The following is a 16,196-nucleotide window of genomic DNA, read 5'->3' as shown; positions in this document are numbered from 1 at the left end:
TCTGGTGGAGGGCAGGAGTTATGGGTTTTTTGCGTTATATGGCACATACAGACTTCACTGCAGCTGGCCTGTCTTCACTATTTGCATCCCATTTCTTACTAGCTGAGGTTAATACTACTGCAATAGATGTAAAAAGGACTGAAAAGTTTGTGGTGAAGGATTTCTCCCCTCTCCCCTCTAATAAAAAATCTCAACCTTGCCTGGTTCAGGTGCATAGGACCAGAAGGCTTTGCACATGAAATAAGCCCTGCCTATGAAAAGCCGTATACTCTAAATCTTTATCCAACAACAAGCAAAATGAATATATGATACATTCTGTTCAAAAGGTTTCATATAATGTTCAGGCAGTTCCTGCTTGTAAAACCAATGTTGTTTAATTCAGAAATCATGTTTTGACACTTGAATCATAGATTCAAAGTGCTAAAGTACTAAAATAGTAATGGTTGGAGATACTGACAAGGATGAATAGCCATTGTTTTCCTTCACCTGAAGGCTGCAAGCATCCAGTTCTGCTGGATTAATTCTGCTTAATTTGTGAGAGAAAAATATTTTGATTTATTGGTATAAATCCTTGGTTAAAAAAAGCAACTATATTCTTCCCAGTTAAAAGCAAAAAAGACTACTTCTGATAGCAATTACATATACAGCTTACAGCATATATGGGTATTCAGAAAGGACTATCTAGCCGTAACCAAACCATGGATGGAAGAGGACAGTGCTGCAACTACCAAAATGTCAGTTGATTTTACTTTTGTTTATAAGATGAGCAAGGGAAACTGCTGCCAACTAACCTGTGCCATTCCTGACAGTCTGTATTTTAGTCCATGGTATTGGCCCTGCCATTTCTACAAAAATGCCGATTTCTCCTCAGTAGCTGTACAGGATTGCTGATGCTAGTTCTGTGCAGGTTATGCAGATTGGCCTCTGCTGCTTCTTGCTGATTGCTTTGGATAGGTTGGACTTCCAGCTTTCCTTGTTTTCAATATCGATGATGTATGTGCCTTGCAAAGCCTCTTATTAGCTGTCAGTTCCTCGAAGATGCACAGATATCCTGTTTGCAGAAGTCTAAGATGCCTACAAACCAGTAAGAAAGTATGTGCTTAAAGATGCTAGCAGCTTTTAAAAAGAACGAATTCTTCAAATACTGTTCACTAAATCAGCAGAACGGAGGTAAAATTCCCCTTTTGAATTTAAGTTCTTTAACTCAGACTCACAGAAGTCTCACTAATTGTATAATCTTCATTTACTTCAGTGCAGAGTTTCAGGTCTCAGAACAGCTTGACACTGGCTCATGGACAGTTTTAGTGATAGCTAAGTACATGTTTCATACAGCTTTCAGTGGAAAATAATGAAAAAGCAATCCCTTAAGTTTGTAAAGGTTTTGATCTTGCATTCTCTAATGTGCTCTTTTTTAAAAGGCAATTAAGTTATTCTGAGATTAATTCAAGAATTGAATATCAAATTTCTCATCTTTTCCCCAAGTTTAGTCTATCCAAATGAACATTGTATTCCCTTTTCCCAGAACTGATCTTTGGAACTGAAGGGAAAAATTTCAGAGTGGGAATAAACCAGTCCCATTTCAGTAACCTCATACCTAAGACATATTGGTTACTCTATTCTTTCAGAGCTCAAATTTTAGTGCTTTTGGATAGGAGTCGTATAGGATAGTTGGATAGGAGCTCTAAAGAAGCTCCAAGCACAGTACTCCTTGGAAAACTGTTACTAACAGTATTATGTAGAACATACTTCTCCATTTGGTCTAAACAAAAGGACAATAGCTATGCACAGGAGACTTCCTGCTTTGGATTTGTCTCTAACTCAAAACTAAGAACTTGACTTTACCTGCAGGTGTACAGTTAAACACTGATTCTGCCAGCTGGAAGAAAGACACTCCAAGGATTTCTTGATAGCTCATGTGACTGGCACGAACAAGGTACTGAGTAGTGTCTTTGAAAAGCAGATCACTTTCACCATACTTCCATGACTGAAAGAGTTGGAATTCAGAATTCAATTTGCTTCCCAGAGATTCCTAAAGAGAAAAGAAGTACGTTTCACAGCTTGGATCACAAATAGCAAAGCTTAGCTGGTGTACAAAAAGGTGCAGTTTTGCAGCACCTTATTTCTCAGCAGAAGTATAACCACTGGGGAATGGCAACTGCTGCCAAAGTACCCCTTTAGAGAATCCAAATAATTATTCTCACAATCTCCTACATACATTCTTAATTCATATTGAATCTAAAGACACTTAATGAATTTAGGATATAAAAGCATTCGATCTTGAAAGGGTTTTCAGCAGTTGTATATAACAAGTGATAACATGCTAACTTTTTCCCAGTCACCTGTCTCACCTGGGATTTCATTAGAAAGTCATAGATTTTAGTGACAGTGACCGGTCGAGTCATGACTGTGCTGGGGGGAATGGGGCCAAGGTTACAGCCTGCCCATTCTGTAACTGCAGCACGTGTTCCATCCGGACACAAGAGTTCAAAGTCAATAGGGGTATAGCCTTTTGCCCAACCAGAAATATCCAGATCTGAAAAGAAGATGAAATGAAAGCAAATCCTTTTAAAAAATAGAAGTAGAAGACAGGGTGAATTTCATGCAAAATGTTTAAAATTGAGAGGAAGGAGTTTAGTTAACATGTTCAAACAAATGCAGCCACATGGTCATTTATTAGGAAAGCATAAAGAGCAGGGTAGTGTTTTCACTGAGGAAACAGGTCCGTGAACTTAAGCTGCACCTCTCAAATAGAGTAGTATCAAGGCATATGAACAGCTTATCATGCTTCATTTTCATCTGTAATCAGATCACTTTCTGAAAACAAAGCAATTCAGCCTGCATGTCCTTTGCTTCCCCAAACAAACCATTCATAGCTGCATGAATTCCTGTGGGTTTCAAGCCCTTATACCTCCACTTAGTTTTAGAGATTCCTCTCTTAGGAAAGTCCCTTCTGTTACTGAGATTGCCTAAAACAGAAACCCTCATTCTGTTTCTGAGGCTGAACAAAATGGGGGTTTCCTTCAACTCTACAAAGAGGAACCGCATTCGGAACAGTAGGCATCATTCAAGAGATTGAGGGAATTTAAGTTACTGAAACGAAAACTCAATTGCTAGACTGTTGCAAAGATCAGTATTTCCCTCAGGAAATTGAAGTTTTAACAGTGTAGTAACAACATTGTTTCAGAAACTGTGAAAGGCAAAATAATTTGCAGTATTTTCACCTATTAAGCTATTTGGACTGTTTGTTCTATAAGGGCCTGTGAAACAATATGAGGGAGTTGCTTTGTCATGATGAAGCCATAGAACATCTCTATGTGTGCCCACAGCATTGCCCTTATCTGCTATTATTGTTGTTGAAACTCTGATTACAAACAACAGGTCCATGGCACTATGGCTGCCTATGGGAGAAGGTCTGGTGAGAAAAATTGTTTGCTTTTTAAAGCTTTGAGTTTTAAAAATATTAGTGCAGTCTCCAAGGATTATTACCCCCCCAACCCACACATTGCTCTTTGCACTCAGTGGCTCTTCCTCTTTCCTCTCCAAAACTGAAAGGTATCTAAATGTTGAGCTTTACAGGAAGACCTACATGCAAGAATGTTCTTGCAATTTTCCAGTCACAAACACAACTTCATGGACCTAGATTAAACCTATATAAGTTGATCCTCATGAGTGATGGTCAAGTGTGTGAGAAGTAACTGGCACTCATGAACATTCTGAAGTAAAAGAGAACATCTGCATCTCACTCTTTATGTTCTGGAGGAGGTTAGAATGTTCCAAAAAAGCTACATCTCCGAAGCTCCTTCCACTGGGATTGCCAACTAGGCACCTAGTGAAGAAAAAAAAAACCAAGAAGTTACTGGAGACAGCCACTACACTATGACTGACACTTGGACAGTATTCTGAAGCTAAACCAGGAGTAGCTGTAGTATCCCTCTCATCTGTAATTACTTGGTTGTTATATGGAACAAGTTAGTGATACCATTATAGATCTTAGTGGACAGTATTCATAGGTTTATTAAAAAAATCCCTTCCATCCCTTAAAGAAACTCCCAAGTCAAAGATGTGGCACAATGTCTATGCAGCATCACCTGCACCTAGTCAGGAAAGAGAATGTAATTCAACTAAGTGCATTACATATGTTTTATAAGCGTGCTTTCACCTTTAATATTTTTCTCTGCCTGTTTTCAACCATTTTGTTATCTCCCATTTATTTAACTACCTCCTGTACCTTCCATTGCTTCTTATCAGACCACCTCTGCTTTCTGACCTTCTAACTATCTTTCATCCCTTTTCTTTAACGAGTCAGTATCAATACTCTGAGCCTTCCATGTTTGAAAGCATTGTCTTGCTCTTAAGGTGTTTTCATGACTGCTTTAAATTACCATTTTGCTGAACATCCCATAGCAACTGCAACCAAAACAAAATACATGCTAGCAAAAGTTTATACAACCAGTTGCTTAACAAAACAAAAACCACAAACCTCCAAAGAAAACCATCAGCAAAATAATAAGCCAGTTCTGGCTAGTGCTCTGCACTTCTGACTGACAAAAATCTTACCTGAGTGCTCCCATATTGCCATAATAACGTTCATTGTGGCTTGCAACACATCTGCTAGATACTCGAGCCCCTTCCACTTCACCGTCTCCAATGCACACCTTGCACAGGTTTCCATCTGCTCCTGGCATGCAGCTCTTCCAAAAGTAATTCTGGTAGACTGAGTAAAGAAAACTGAGGTGAGATTAAGGCAAGGTGTTTCCAAAGTCTCTTCACACACAAGACAGGAATGGAATTCCATCCCAACAGTTAGCAAGAAGGTGGCTAAAGAATCACATATAGTCAGATAAGAGGAAGAGCTTCTTCAACACCCCCAGACACTACAATCATCACTTGCTGGTCAAATCCTCATGTACCTGTCTCCATTTTACTCCTAAATTTGGGATTTCAGATTCCCGTGGTCTAGTCAACAAATAATCAAGAGCAGCCCTTACCAGAGCCAATATCACAGCTCTCAGTATCATTCTCCAGAGCTCCCACTGCATATCTGGAAAGAAGTAACCATCCTCCAGGACTATACATGTGGCTGTGGCAGGATCGTCTTCCCCTAAGGTTATGGATGTTAATCTGTTTAGCATTTTTCTTAGCTAGAGCAACAGCATAAACAGGTGGCAGTGCTGTAAAATAATGACAACCAGTTACATCAAGGCACTTATGTATTCCAGACAGGTGCAGTCCCCCTCTTCCCCCTCTCATGCTGTCACATATCTTCAGTTTAGGTTTTGGATGTGCATTGTTTGCTTAAGGACAAAGCTCTCATCCTAGCTGCCTGGCATTTCCTGCAAACCTCCTACGAAGCACAACAAATTCTTTCCCAAACCAACATGTGAATACATTCTGACATAAATCCCAGAAGCAATTTCAGGAAAATCTAAATCATTTGTCTTCTCAAAGTTGTTCTGTTACCTTTGCGCTTCAGATGACTTAGCTTCCTCATTTCCCCCATGCTCTCAGCAGCCTGGGCACAATCTCCCCCTGGAGAGGAGAGATGACTGTTAAGGATCTTGGGGCTGCTGTCATTCCTATTAATCAGCACCAACCCATCAACAAGCCACGTCAGCATCTCTGTCTGTTTTACAGAAGAGATACAGTAAACAAACAGGAGATCAAATGCCAGAGCCAGTTAGTGAAAGAGCTGGGAAAAGTATTTGGACATATATATTAATTCCTACTTCCATCACAAACTGTACAAATGTAACTATATTTTTAATGGTACTTTTTTGATTCCCTCCCTTCTTGCTAAGGTCACATGAAAACTTACCATAACATTCTGCAGCTACTGGCACCAATCCACACTTTCCTGCAATGTAGACATGTGTTGCATCCAGGGTGACTGCATCAGCCTCACTACTCTGCCAACAGCATTATAGAAAATAACAAAACCAGGATTTGCACAAATTGTGTAACCAAGCAGCTGGACTTCCCTACTGGCTGGAAATTCTCTCTCATCCCCACTAGCTCCTCTACGATGCAAGCTGGTTTTCCTTTGCTTCAGCTCATGCAAGGACACATGCACTTATCATATCCTCTGAGTAGAGGGAGTCTCCTACCTTGATCATTTTAATGCATTTGGTCATGGAAGTTGCTTGGACACAGACCAATGGGTAAGAGTTGATGCTCAGTGCCCACTCCTCACATTTGTGAAGCTCAGCATCACTAATGCAGCACCAGCGCACAATGCTGTTGTCCAAAGAGATGCCTGAATTAGAAGAAAGGAGCAGAGTGAGATCATGTCACCTATGCACCTATGTTAAGGAACATTTAGGTCTATGCACTTGTGCCTGGCATGGAGGAATAACATGTAAAGCAAACTTTTTCTTCCCTTTCCTTAGCTACATATCTCTGGAAGACTTCTCACCTTCATGGCCTAGTCCTTTAAGGAGAGCTACATAGTCCAGACCAAGGACATAGGCAATCTCCAGCTGCTCTTCAAGAAGCTGTAGGTACTGAGTGGCATCCTGGAACAGCAGGTTCTTTCCCCCAAAGGGTGCTGAAGTGAAGAGATCAAATCTAGCTCTTTCCTTTCCTTTTCGCCCAAAGAGACGCTAGAACAAGAACAACACTTTTAATTGCAACAAATCTGCTCATCCTTCCAGTAACAGTCAGCCCCATCCTTTCCTCCCTTCACAGCCAAGGTTTGTAACATAGCACTCAGAGACAAAGCACACTGGGTTACATTATTCCCTGTTTATTTGTCATGATTTAAGCCCAGCTGGCAATAAAGTACCACACAGCCACTCACTCATTTCCCTCAGTGGGATGGGGAAGAAAAATCAGAAAAAAGTAAAACCCATGAGGTGAGATAAGAACAGTTTAATAATTGAAATAAAGAATAACAAGGAATAAAAGAGAAAGGAATAAAACCCAAGAAAGACAGATGATACACAACACAATTGCTCACCAACTGCTGACTGACGCCCAGCCCATACCTGAGGAGTGATCTGTGGCTCCTGGCCAGCTCCCCCTAATTTATATACTAAATGTGACATTCTTTGGTATGGAATACCACTTTGGCTATCTTAGATCAGCTGTTCTGGCTGTGCTCCCTCCCAGCTTCTTGTTGCATCTGCTCACTGACAGAGCATGGGAAACTGAAACGTCATTGTTTTAGAGTAAGCATTGCTCAGCAACAGCTAAAACATCAGTGTGTTATCAACTTTCTCATGCTAAAGCCAAAGCACAGCAATGGACCAGCTATTAAGAAGAAAATTAATCCCATCTCAGCCAAAACCAGGACACTACTGGCCTATTTAAAGGGCCAGATGGCTCCATAAATTCTTTAAATTTGCATTTAAATATGCATTTCAGGTTCAGCTTCAAATGGATTCCTGGATGCCTAGGTAACAGATACTATTTATAAGCTGAGAAAAAGAGGGGAATAAAGATGAATCCTGCCTGAACCCATGCAGCTATGTAAGAATTTACTCAAGATGCAGGGCAGGATGAACATAACCATTTTTCAGTTTGGGTGTTATAGCATCTTTACTTTTTTATTCCAGCCTTCTAGAGAAGAACATTCTAGAGAAAAGTGAAACTTCTGCCAGAAGCCAGTGCAGGATCCCTCCCCAGGACAGTCAATTTTCAGTGATTTGTTCACACAGACGACAAATTTCTCAAGACGAAAAGGCAAACTGCATGGTAATCTCTACATAAAGATGAAAGAAAAACCTGTCTCTGGAGATACACAGCTTATAATATCCACTCACTTGGATCATGATGAGAAATTTATTGGTGATCTTCTGGAAGTTGTGGCGGGTGATGATGCCACGTCCAGGCCCCTTGCCCAAGTTACAGGTGCTGTACTCAGTCAGCTCAGCTGTAGTCCCATCAGGACATAGGAGTTCATATTCCTGTTGCTCTGACTCTGAAACAAGAGGACACTCATGAACTCATGAAGTGAAATGTGACTTGGCAACTAGCACAGAGATGGAAAGCAAAACATCTTTCAGAGGAGGTTGCTCAAAGGCTATGTAGGTAGTACATAGCTTGGGAAGTCTGTCTTTGATATGCTCTTCTCTTAAGAAAGAGAGGGACCTCAGCCACAGATACTCAAAAATATTCCTTAGCTGTACCCCTGTACATATATTTGTTTAAAAATCCTTACCTGCAGATACTAAAGCTACCTTAAAAAATGTCAATACAGATCTCTACCAAGTTTAAAATACGAATGAGGTAAACAGGAATGGTACATTCCAGCAACAAAATACACTGAATTTTTAAAGGAATCTTATAACTCAAGTAATGCAAATACTGACAGCTGTGTCAGAGACTTCAGGCTAAAAAAGAAAACACCTGTATAAAAGCATCTGTCTGCTCCCACCCTGAGAATCTCTTGTGAGCAATTACTGCTCACTTACTCTTCCTTCTTCTGTTTCCTTGTGACTTAGGTGGAGAGCCAAGAAATACACTGAACTGCTTGTGAGGATAGAATTTTCCCTGGAAACTACAAAAATCCAGGCATATTCCCCAAACTCCAATGCAGGAAAGACTACAGTCAGAAGTTAAAATGAATCTGAAATTTTAAGATTACCTGTAGCACTCATAATTGTTAGATGATCTAAAAAGGCAACATCTGCCACTCCATTCTTCAAACACCTGCAGGGAGAAAAATGCCACCCTATTAACATGCCATCTGGTTTTTCTTCCCTCACAAATCCTTTTTCCTTAAATGTAAATTCAGGACCAGCATCACAGAGCTCACCTGAAGGCTCCTTCAGAGTCATAAAATGGTTCATTACTGCTTGTCTCACAGAAGTAGTTCTTGTCTCTGACATAGGATTTTTGTCCTTGGCAGAGAGCACACAGCTGAGGAGCAGCAACACCAACCCCAGGGATGCAACTTGCATTGAAATACTCACTGACTGCTGCAGATGTAGGGGAGGGGACAAGAAAAAAAAGTCAGACGGGAAAAACAGAGGAAGAAAAAGGGGCCAAACATATCATGGACATAACTAGGATTATGGTGAATTAATAAATAAAAAAAAATAAATCAGCAAATGCAGCTTCATTGTCTGAATTTCAAATTTGAAACATTCACTAGAAAATGTGATCAGATTCTTTTTGTTTAAAACCATCTTTGTCCTGGTTGGATATTGGAAAGGTTTGCTCCCTGTTGGATACAGAACGCAAAGATTTCCAGTTTGGTAACAATTCTGCTGCTTTGAGATCACTAGAAAAGTTCTGAAGAGAGCTAAGAGCCAGTATCAAAAACACTCCCAGAAGATACTTCACCCACAAAGCCCTTCAATTTCTACGTAGTTGAGTTAATTCCACATCTGCTTGCATCTCACTTGCTTTTGCTGATAGCAGAGACATAGCCCTACAGCTGCTATCACCCACCTTGGCTCAGAGGTTGCGCCTTATCCCAGGAAAGATCATTGCTTGCAAGGAGAAAGCCAAGTGGAATATTCCAGCCAGATGTCCACTTGGCTCCATTGTGGCAGCTGCGCACACCTCGTAGCCTCTGGATATCCAGAGTTCCTCGTTTGGCAATGGCTACAGCAAACACACAATTTCCTGGAATAAAATAAAATATGCAACAGAAATAACTAAATCCCAGTCCTGCAGCTTCCATCTGTGTACAGGACTTCCACTACTTCTGTAACATGGCTAAGGAAAAAAAATAACCTTAGGCATATGAAACATAGGTACTCATGCTGGGAAATTTATCACCTACTGGCTACATGGCACTGTGTCAAACTGAGCAATGCAAGTGATGTGCAAAGAAGAACATACAAATCTGGTGTAAAAGGCTTACAAGATGATCCCACTCCATTATCCTATGCAATTGCTTCTCCACACTTTTGAACACTTGTATCACACTGTTTACATATGGTAATGGAAAGAACTCCTATGTCTTATCCTCAGAACACATCAATTCCACTATGATTTCACAATTCTTCAGACAAAACAAAACTCACTTCTGTTCTCATAGTGTCCCCTTATTAGTCTCTTCCTGTATCCATCTGCTAATTTGGCTTCCATCTCAGATTCATGTCTTAGAAGTATTTTCTACTCCGTGTTTGATTTTGGCTCAGAGTTACTTATTCCTGTCTTACAAATCATTGCAAACACTGTTTAGGTCTGCCAGGAATGAAGAGGAATCTTACCATAACAAGATTTTCCATCTTACATTTCTGTCTCTTTAGGGTGTAAAGGAGAGAATTAAATAGTGAGAAAAGCTAACCTCTTAAAGAAAACTAGTAAATGCTTGGTTACACTAGTTAAGAGCATGGTATAAGAACTGACACAGATGGACAAAAGCTTTCTTATTCCCTGCAAGATGTAGAACTTGGGTATACAACCTGTGACAGTACCAGTACCTAGACAGTAGCCTGTCTAGGCAGAAAGGCTACTAGATAGAAAGTACTACTGGGATTTTACTAAGCATCACTAAGTATTTCAGCAACAGTTGTTAGTCACCTCCGTACTCCAATAAAGTTCATGAAATATATAGACTTTTTCAAGAATTTTTGAACTTTGCCTTTCACTTACAGCAATTTATTAGCCAAATACAATTTATTCTTTAGCTTTATGAACCTACCTTGGTCATAAATTTCCTTTGCCACAACTGTCAAACCATAGAGCTTTACAGCAGAGTAAACATCTCCAGCATCCAAGGAAGCAGCATCTGCTTTATTCACCTTAAAAACAACAGCAAAACCCTCAAAATAAATGTGTTTACACAGATACAAACAGCAGCTCCAAGAGCAGAATTTCTGCCTGAGAAGTAGTAACCAGAGATTCTTACAAGCATTTGCTTGTTTTTTAATTGAATCCACACTACTAAGCATGGTGAAATGCTAGCAGTGAAGGCTGTTACTTTAAAACAATTCCAGTTCACTTCCAGTAACATCCTTTCTCATCTCTGAGCTTTCTAATTCAAAACCACAATTCTGATGCCAACTGGAGGAAAAGCCCTGTTTCCTTCTACTGCTCCCCCAGGACCCCAAATACTTCTCAGAGTCCTCCTATCTAATTTGATTCAAATTAATGCCTAATTTGATTCAAATTAATGTATAATTTGATTAAAATTAAAGAACTTTATACAAAAAATGCTTTGCTCTTTACTTTAGAAATACTGATGAGGTGCTACAAATAGCAGGGAAGAAAGAGAAGAGAAAATATTCATTATAGTCAGAGTAGAACCAAAAGCCACAAGCAAGGAGAACGCTCTCAGCAAGTTTTAATTTAGTAGCTTGGTTTTGTCCATCTATGTCCAAGTAGCATTTTACATATTTCCTGGTGATTGCAAGGATGTGAGCTGGGGTAAAGAGTATATCTAGTAGAATACTCATGGGCTTTAATTCTTGCCTCTCAAGCTAGTACTGAGTACTTTGTCATATATGCAATACCACCATTTCAGTATCATTTTATTCTCCCATGGGTTCTGTTTATCAGTTACTTCTTCAAAAGAGGATTTGGACCTAAAATCAGTTTTAAAAATCTCTCTGAACTCACCCTGATTTTATCAATGCAGTCATATGTGTTGTGGGCTCTGATGCAAGAAATCCTGGCAAATGAATTGACAGCAGCAAGGGGCACCACAGCCATGAGTGCTTTAGACAGTTCAGCACACTTCCTCTGTTCTAGGTCAGAAAGGGTGCACCATCGGAATTTCTTCCCTGTAAGATCAAAAACTGAGTCAAGATTTACAGGATTTAGAGGAAAAAAAAAAACCAAACAAACAAAGCCACACAGTTTAAGATGTTATGGAATGGGGAGATTATTTTATTTTACCTAATTCAGAAGTAAGTTAATTCTGCTCACTCACACTCACATTTCCACATACAGGCACCAAAGAAAGGTACCTAAGCAGTGTAATCAAGATCACAGAGGACAATGAATGTTTGCTGTTGAATCTTTACTATGTTGCTTTGCTGGCAACAACAAACTAATTTTCAGGTAGATTTTTCAAGAATCAACAATTATTATGGCATGATCTTTAACCTCAGAATCTTCTTTGCTTCATCCTCCATTAATTTTAGGCAAGGTTGCCACCCAAAAGCAGGAAACAAAGGCAAGGACATCTTTAAGGCTATGGTCTGTTTTCCCATCAGGAGGGCAAGAAGAGAAAGGGCACTTATGATGCAGGGTAACCTTGTTACCATCTTCCTGTTATCAGACTGCAGTTTTTCTTCTGACAAGTTAACTGTGGCGTGACCTTATCAGACCTTCCAATCTTGATGTAAACTATGCATTCCCCAGGGTTTATAAGTTTTAGTGCTGTCACCTGTGTTCTTGGTTATCAATACAGGCCATTCTTTTAACCTTTGCTCTGCTGTTTCCTCTGATGCTTTCACACACACATATTCTCATGCATAATTTATCCATGCTAATTTTAGTATTTCTGTTACACAGTTCTAGAGATTCAGAACTAAACCTGCAAAAGAACAAGAAATATGGATGGAGGATGTTGATAGGGAATCAAGTTGCCTTAGCATTGTTGAATGTAGTCTTCAGAGAGGGGACCATTGTTTTTTCACCAGGCAATATGTGATGTTCCAAACCCAGGTGTCTCGCAGCACTGAGCTACATAGTTTGAACTTTGTTAGAATGGCATTGCCCACTGGGGGTTATGCTTTGTTAGAATAGCATTTCCTTCCCATTTTCTTTCCAGACAAATACTACCTGATTTTAAACAACAAGATCCACATCAGAGCTCCCGGGGCAGAAAACCTTAGAGCAAAGGAGAAGTACAAAAATTTTAAGCTGAAAACGATGCCCAATTAAATGCTACTTTATAATAGAGTAAATCAAACCCCTCAATCAGGAGGTGAAGATCTGGGGTTATTTAAAATTACAATGGCAGTTCTGTGACTGGACCTTCTGCTTTTACACAACGTATTATCTAAGTGTTTCCTCAGCAATGACAAGTAATTTGCTGGATTCCTCTCAAGACTGAGAGATTTGTCTTCCATGACAACACCCACTATGAAAGGCACAGGCTAAGGACAATTTGGTTATTGACAGTGAAGAGCTATGTACTGTGTTGAACAGAGTACTAAGTAAACATGAACAACAAAATCCTCAAAAACTTACCTCTTCCAAAGAGGAAGTTAGTGAGAATTATCTTCGTTTCTGGATGCCAAACAAAGAGATTAAATAACCTGTACAAGAACACTGGGCAGAACTGCAGCAGAACTGCACTATTCAGTTGTCAGATCTTTTTCCAGCTGAAAACTAAGTAACCAATTAAAAAAAAATAAAATGGTGCCAGCAGAAGGAAGATACAATTAGAAGTGGAGGAGATGCTGAAACCTCCTTTCCCAGGAGGAACTGGGGGTTTGGTAGGTTTAAACTGACTATAAAGCTGCATTTTCAGGGCAGTCCAGACACATCAACAAAATTTCCTCTTTAGGCACCAATTATTCTATATTGGATGTAGTATGACTTATTTTATATTTTTCCTGTTAAATGCCTATTCTGAAATATATCATCATATACATCTCAAGGATATGCTATACATTAAAGGAAAAAAGTGATGATTATGTATTAAAATAGCATGCAGTTATGTAACTTGAGAGACATTTATACTATGTAGTGAAAGACATGACCAAATGCATAGAAAACACTACAACATCTCTAACATTGCCATTTCCAGATGTTTAAGTGTTTGGATCTCTGTCAATCTATTAACATTAAACAAAAATGTTTCCTGGAATAAATAGTGCTTACAATTAAAACATGGACGTTTTTATTTCTTTGAGCATAGCATCAGACTTTAGTACTCCACTTGCTTTGACATTAATTCAGCATTACTGCAAAAAGAACCCGTTGTGGTTTTAGAGGGGAGCAGCTTGGAATACACAGATTCAATCTGACAGCATTAATAAGTACGCAGATCTCAGCTATTCAAAGGAAACAAACCCTCACTGAATTACTAAGAAACTAGTGTATCAAGCTGCTTCAAAACTAACTGGGTCACCATCTGCCAATGATCGAACAGGAAAAATACAGGCAAATGGAAACCACAGGCACAGTTCTAGCTGCAACTTTTTAGCACAGAAGAAAAACTCAAAGCAAATGTTAGAGTCTGCTTCCTGGTAACCCATCCAGAGATTTAATTTTACCCCTCTGCATCAGTCTTACCTGAAGACAGCAAAGTGAAGATGATTAAGACAATTAAAATCACTGTCTTCATGATTACAGCAGTTCAGCAAGGATCCTCTCTCTACCCTGAGCTCTGTCTTCTCATACCAAGAATTCCACAGTGATGACCAAAGCTTCTGGACAATAGCAAAGGGGTTTTAGGCATCAACAAGAATAAACTATGATTTCAGAAAAAAAGCCAGTCAGAGGGTGGCATATCCTTGTACGCAAAAGAGAAAGAGACAATGTCCTGTTCCTATTCGCAGATAGAAAATAACCATGCATTTTCTGCTTTGTTATAAACAGGCATAGGAAGAAATGTAAGCCTCTGCTTTTGAACTAAATTGTGCTCCTCCTGTTTCAAAATGCACTAAAATGCCTTTGGGAGACAGGTAAGACATCCATCTTACAGAAAAAGTTTTCTAAAGCTGAGTGAATTGTCCAAATTACTGAACATATCACCCTACAGAACATTGAAGGGTTCTTACCTTATATTTTCACCTGATAATGGTTTATCTGAGTTATTTTAAACAAAAAGTAGTCCTTTGCCTCCCTAAGTATTCAGAACAGCGCTGTGGCACTGCTGACTTTCCTCATTCCATTCTAGCATAGCAGTCTCATCCAAACAGGCTTATTTCCCTGTTTTCTAACACTTAACCTAGAGTATTACCTCTTAATTACTCTACAGCAGTCATGAGTAACATCATTAATTCTACAGCAGGGGAAAAGAAGCACAAAAATATACAGATATATGATGCATGAAATATTACTAATGTGGCTTCATCTCTCCTGTTCACGAAAGAATTCGCTATTCCAAGAGTCCTGCAGAAAGTCTTTTGCCAGATTTTCTTTTCCTTCACTTTATAGATTTACTCAGTACTTTCTCTGCTTCATGTGTTTTTGCCAAGAGTTTTCCCAGATTTCTTTTGTTGCTTTATGTACTTTTCCCCTAGTGACTCAGAGTCCGTATACCCACTTGCTTCTTCCGCATTCAGGTACATGGATTCCATGGCTTATCTCTGCATTTCACAAGTTCCCTCACTGGATCTGCAACATTTGTTGAGGTGTTAGGTTTCGCACTAATCCAATCACAGGAATTGCATTTCTCATTCCTTCCTTCGCTCCCTGAACAAATGTTTTCAAGTCCCAAAGTCTCTGTTCTCTCATTTGCTAAGAGAACAACTGTGGTATTTGTCTAATCTTTGACTTGGCTCACCTGCATGGGTCCAGCACAGCTCAATACCCTTTGGGAAGTATCTTTCATTCCTCAATAAGCACAGTCTATATAATTTTTCATACTGTCAGATGTTAAAAACAGGACAACAAATGTAAGAACAAAACACATTATAAAAGTAATTTAAAAATAGTTCAAGGTTCACATATTTACTTTTAATTCTAGGGGAAAAGATCAGATTGGGACAGACCATTAATCACTAGAAACAAGTGTGTTTCATTTAACTACACAACCTCTGAATCACTTCTAGGGAAACTTGTCCATCGGGCCCACTAGAAGGGTGCAGTTAGACATCAAAGCTAATGATTCTTGCAATGCTTGTAACAAAGCACCTAACAGGATCAGATCCCACCTTCTTTGAGGTTTTACTTCCTGCCAATCCTACCATTATGTACACGATATATGTATCTCCCAACAACTCAGCCAGCTAACACTATTACTATTGCATCTGCATCTGGATCTCTGCTTAGATGTTACCAATTTGAAACCAAAAGGCTTCCTGTATATAAGGTACTTACACAGTTGCTGTGCTGCTGTCTGTGGTGATGTTAAAACCAGAATGACATGAAGGTGTTGTAGACGTCATTTAGGCCCATCAGGAAAACAAGCAGGTGTTAATCACAAATGTAATCAGGTCTGCTGAGGATGAGGAAACAAGGCAGCAGGACTCTGGAATTCTTTTCTTACTGATTCAACCTTTGAAACTACCCCCATAGGGTGATAATAGCATCAGAAAATGGTAATTAGCCTCTTCCCAGCCATGCAGCATTTATGCATGTGTCTAGGGGATGCATCTGAGAGAGTGGAAATTAAATAA

The 16,196-nt window shown here is 39.4% G+C and overlaps 1 protein-coding gene across 1 annotated transcript; it reads right to left on the bottom strand.

Moving 5' to 3' along the window:
- Positions 1 to 393: 393 nt before the first annotated feature.
- Positions 394 to 15,915, bottom strand: LOC101877452 (melanotransferrin-like). Its single transcript, XM_005147796.3, has 18 exons — positions 15,898 to 15,915; positions 14,146 to 14,282; positions 11,515 to 11,678; positions 10,598 to 10,697; positions 9,394 to 9,570; positions 8,756 to 8,918; positions 8,585 to 8,649; positions 7,761 to 7,918; positions 6,413 to 6,599; positions 6,105 to 6,253; positions 5,816 to 5,906; positions 5,461 to 5,529; positions 4,989 to 5,171; positions 4,558 to 4,714; positions 3,744 to 3,826; positions 2,349 to 2,533; positions 1,843 to 2,029; positions 394 to 1,074 (listed from the first exon to the last, which is right to left on the bottom strand). The coding sequence occupies exons 2-18, from the start codon at positions 14,195 to 14,197 to the stop codon at positions 1,025 to 1,027; spliced, it is 2,220 nt and encodes a 739-aa protein (XP_005147853.2). The 5' UTR covers positions 14,198 to 14,282; positions 15,898 to 15,915; the 3' UTR covers positions 394 to 1,024.
- Between the last annotated feature and the right edge of the window lie 281 nt (positions 15,916 to 16,196).

Source organism: Melopsittacus undulatus, chromosome 12 (assembly GCF_012275295.1).
Source record: "Melopsittacus undulatus isolate bMelUnd1 chromosome 12, bMelUnd1.mat.Z, whole genome shotgun sequence".
Lineage (NCBI taxonomy): Eukaryota > Metazoa > Chordata > Aves > Psittaciformes > Psittaculidae > Melopsittacus > Melopsittacus undulatus.
The sequence above is the reverse complement of the archived record's forward strand: the minus strand, read 5'-3'. Positions and strand labels throughout refer to the sequence as shown.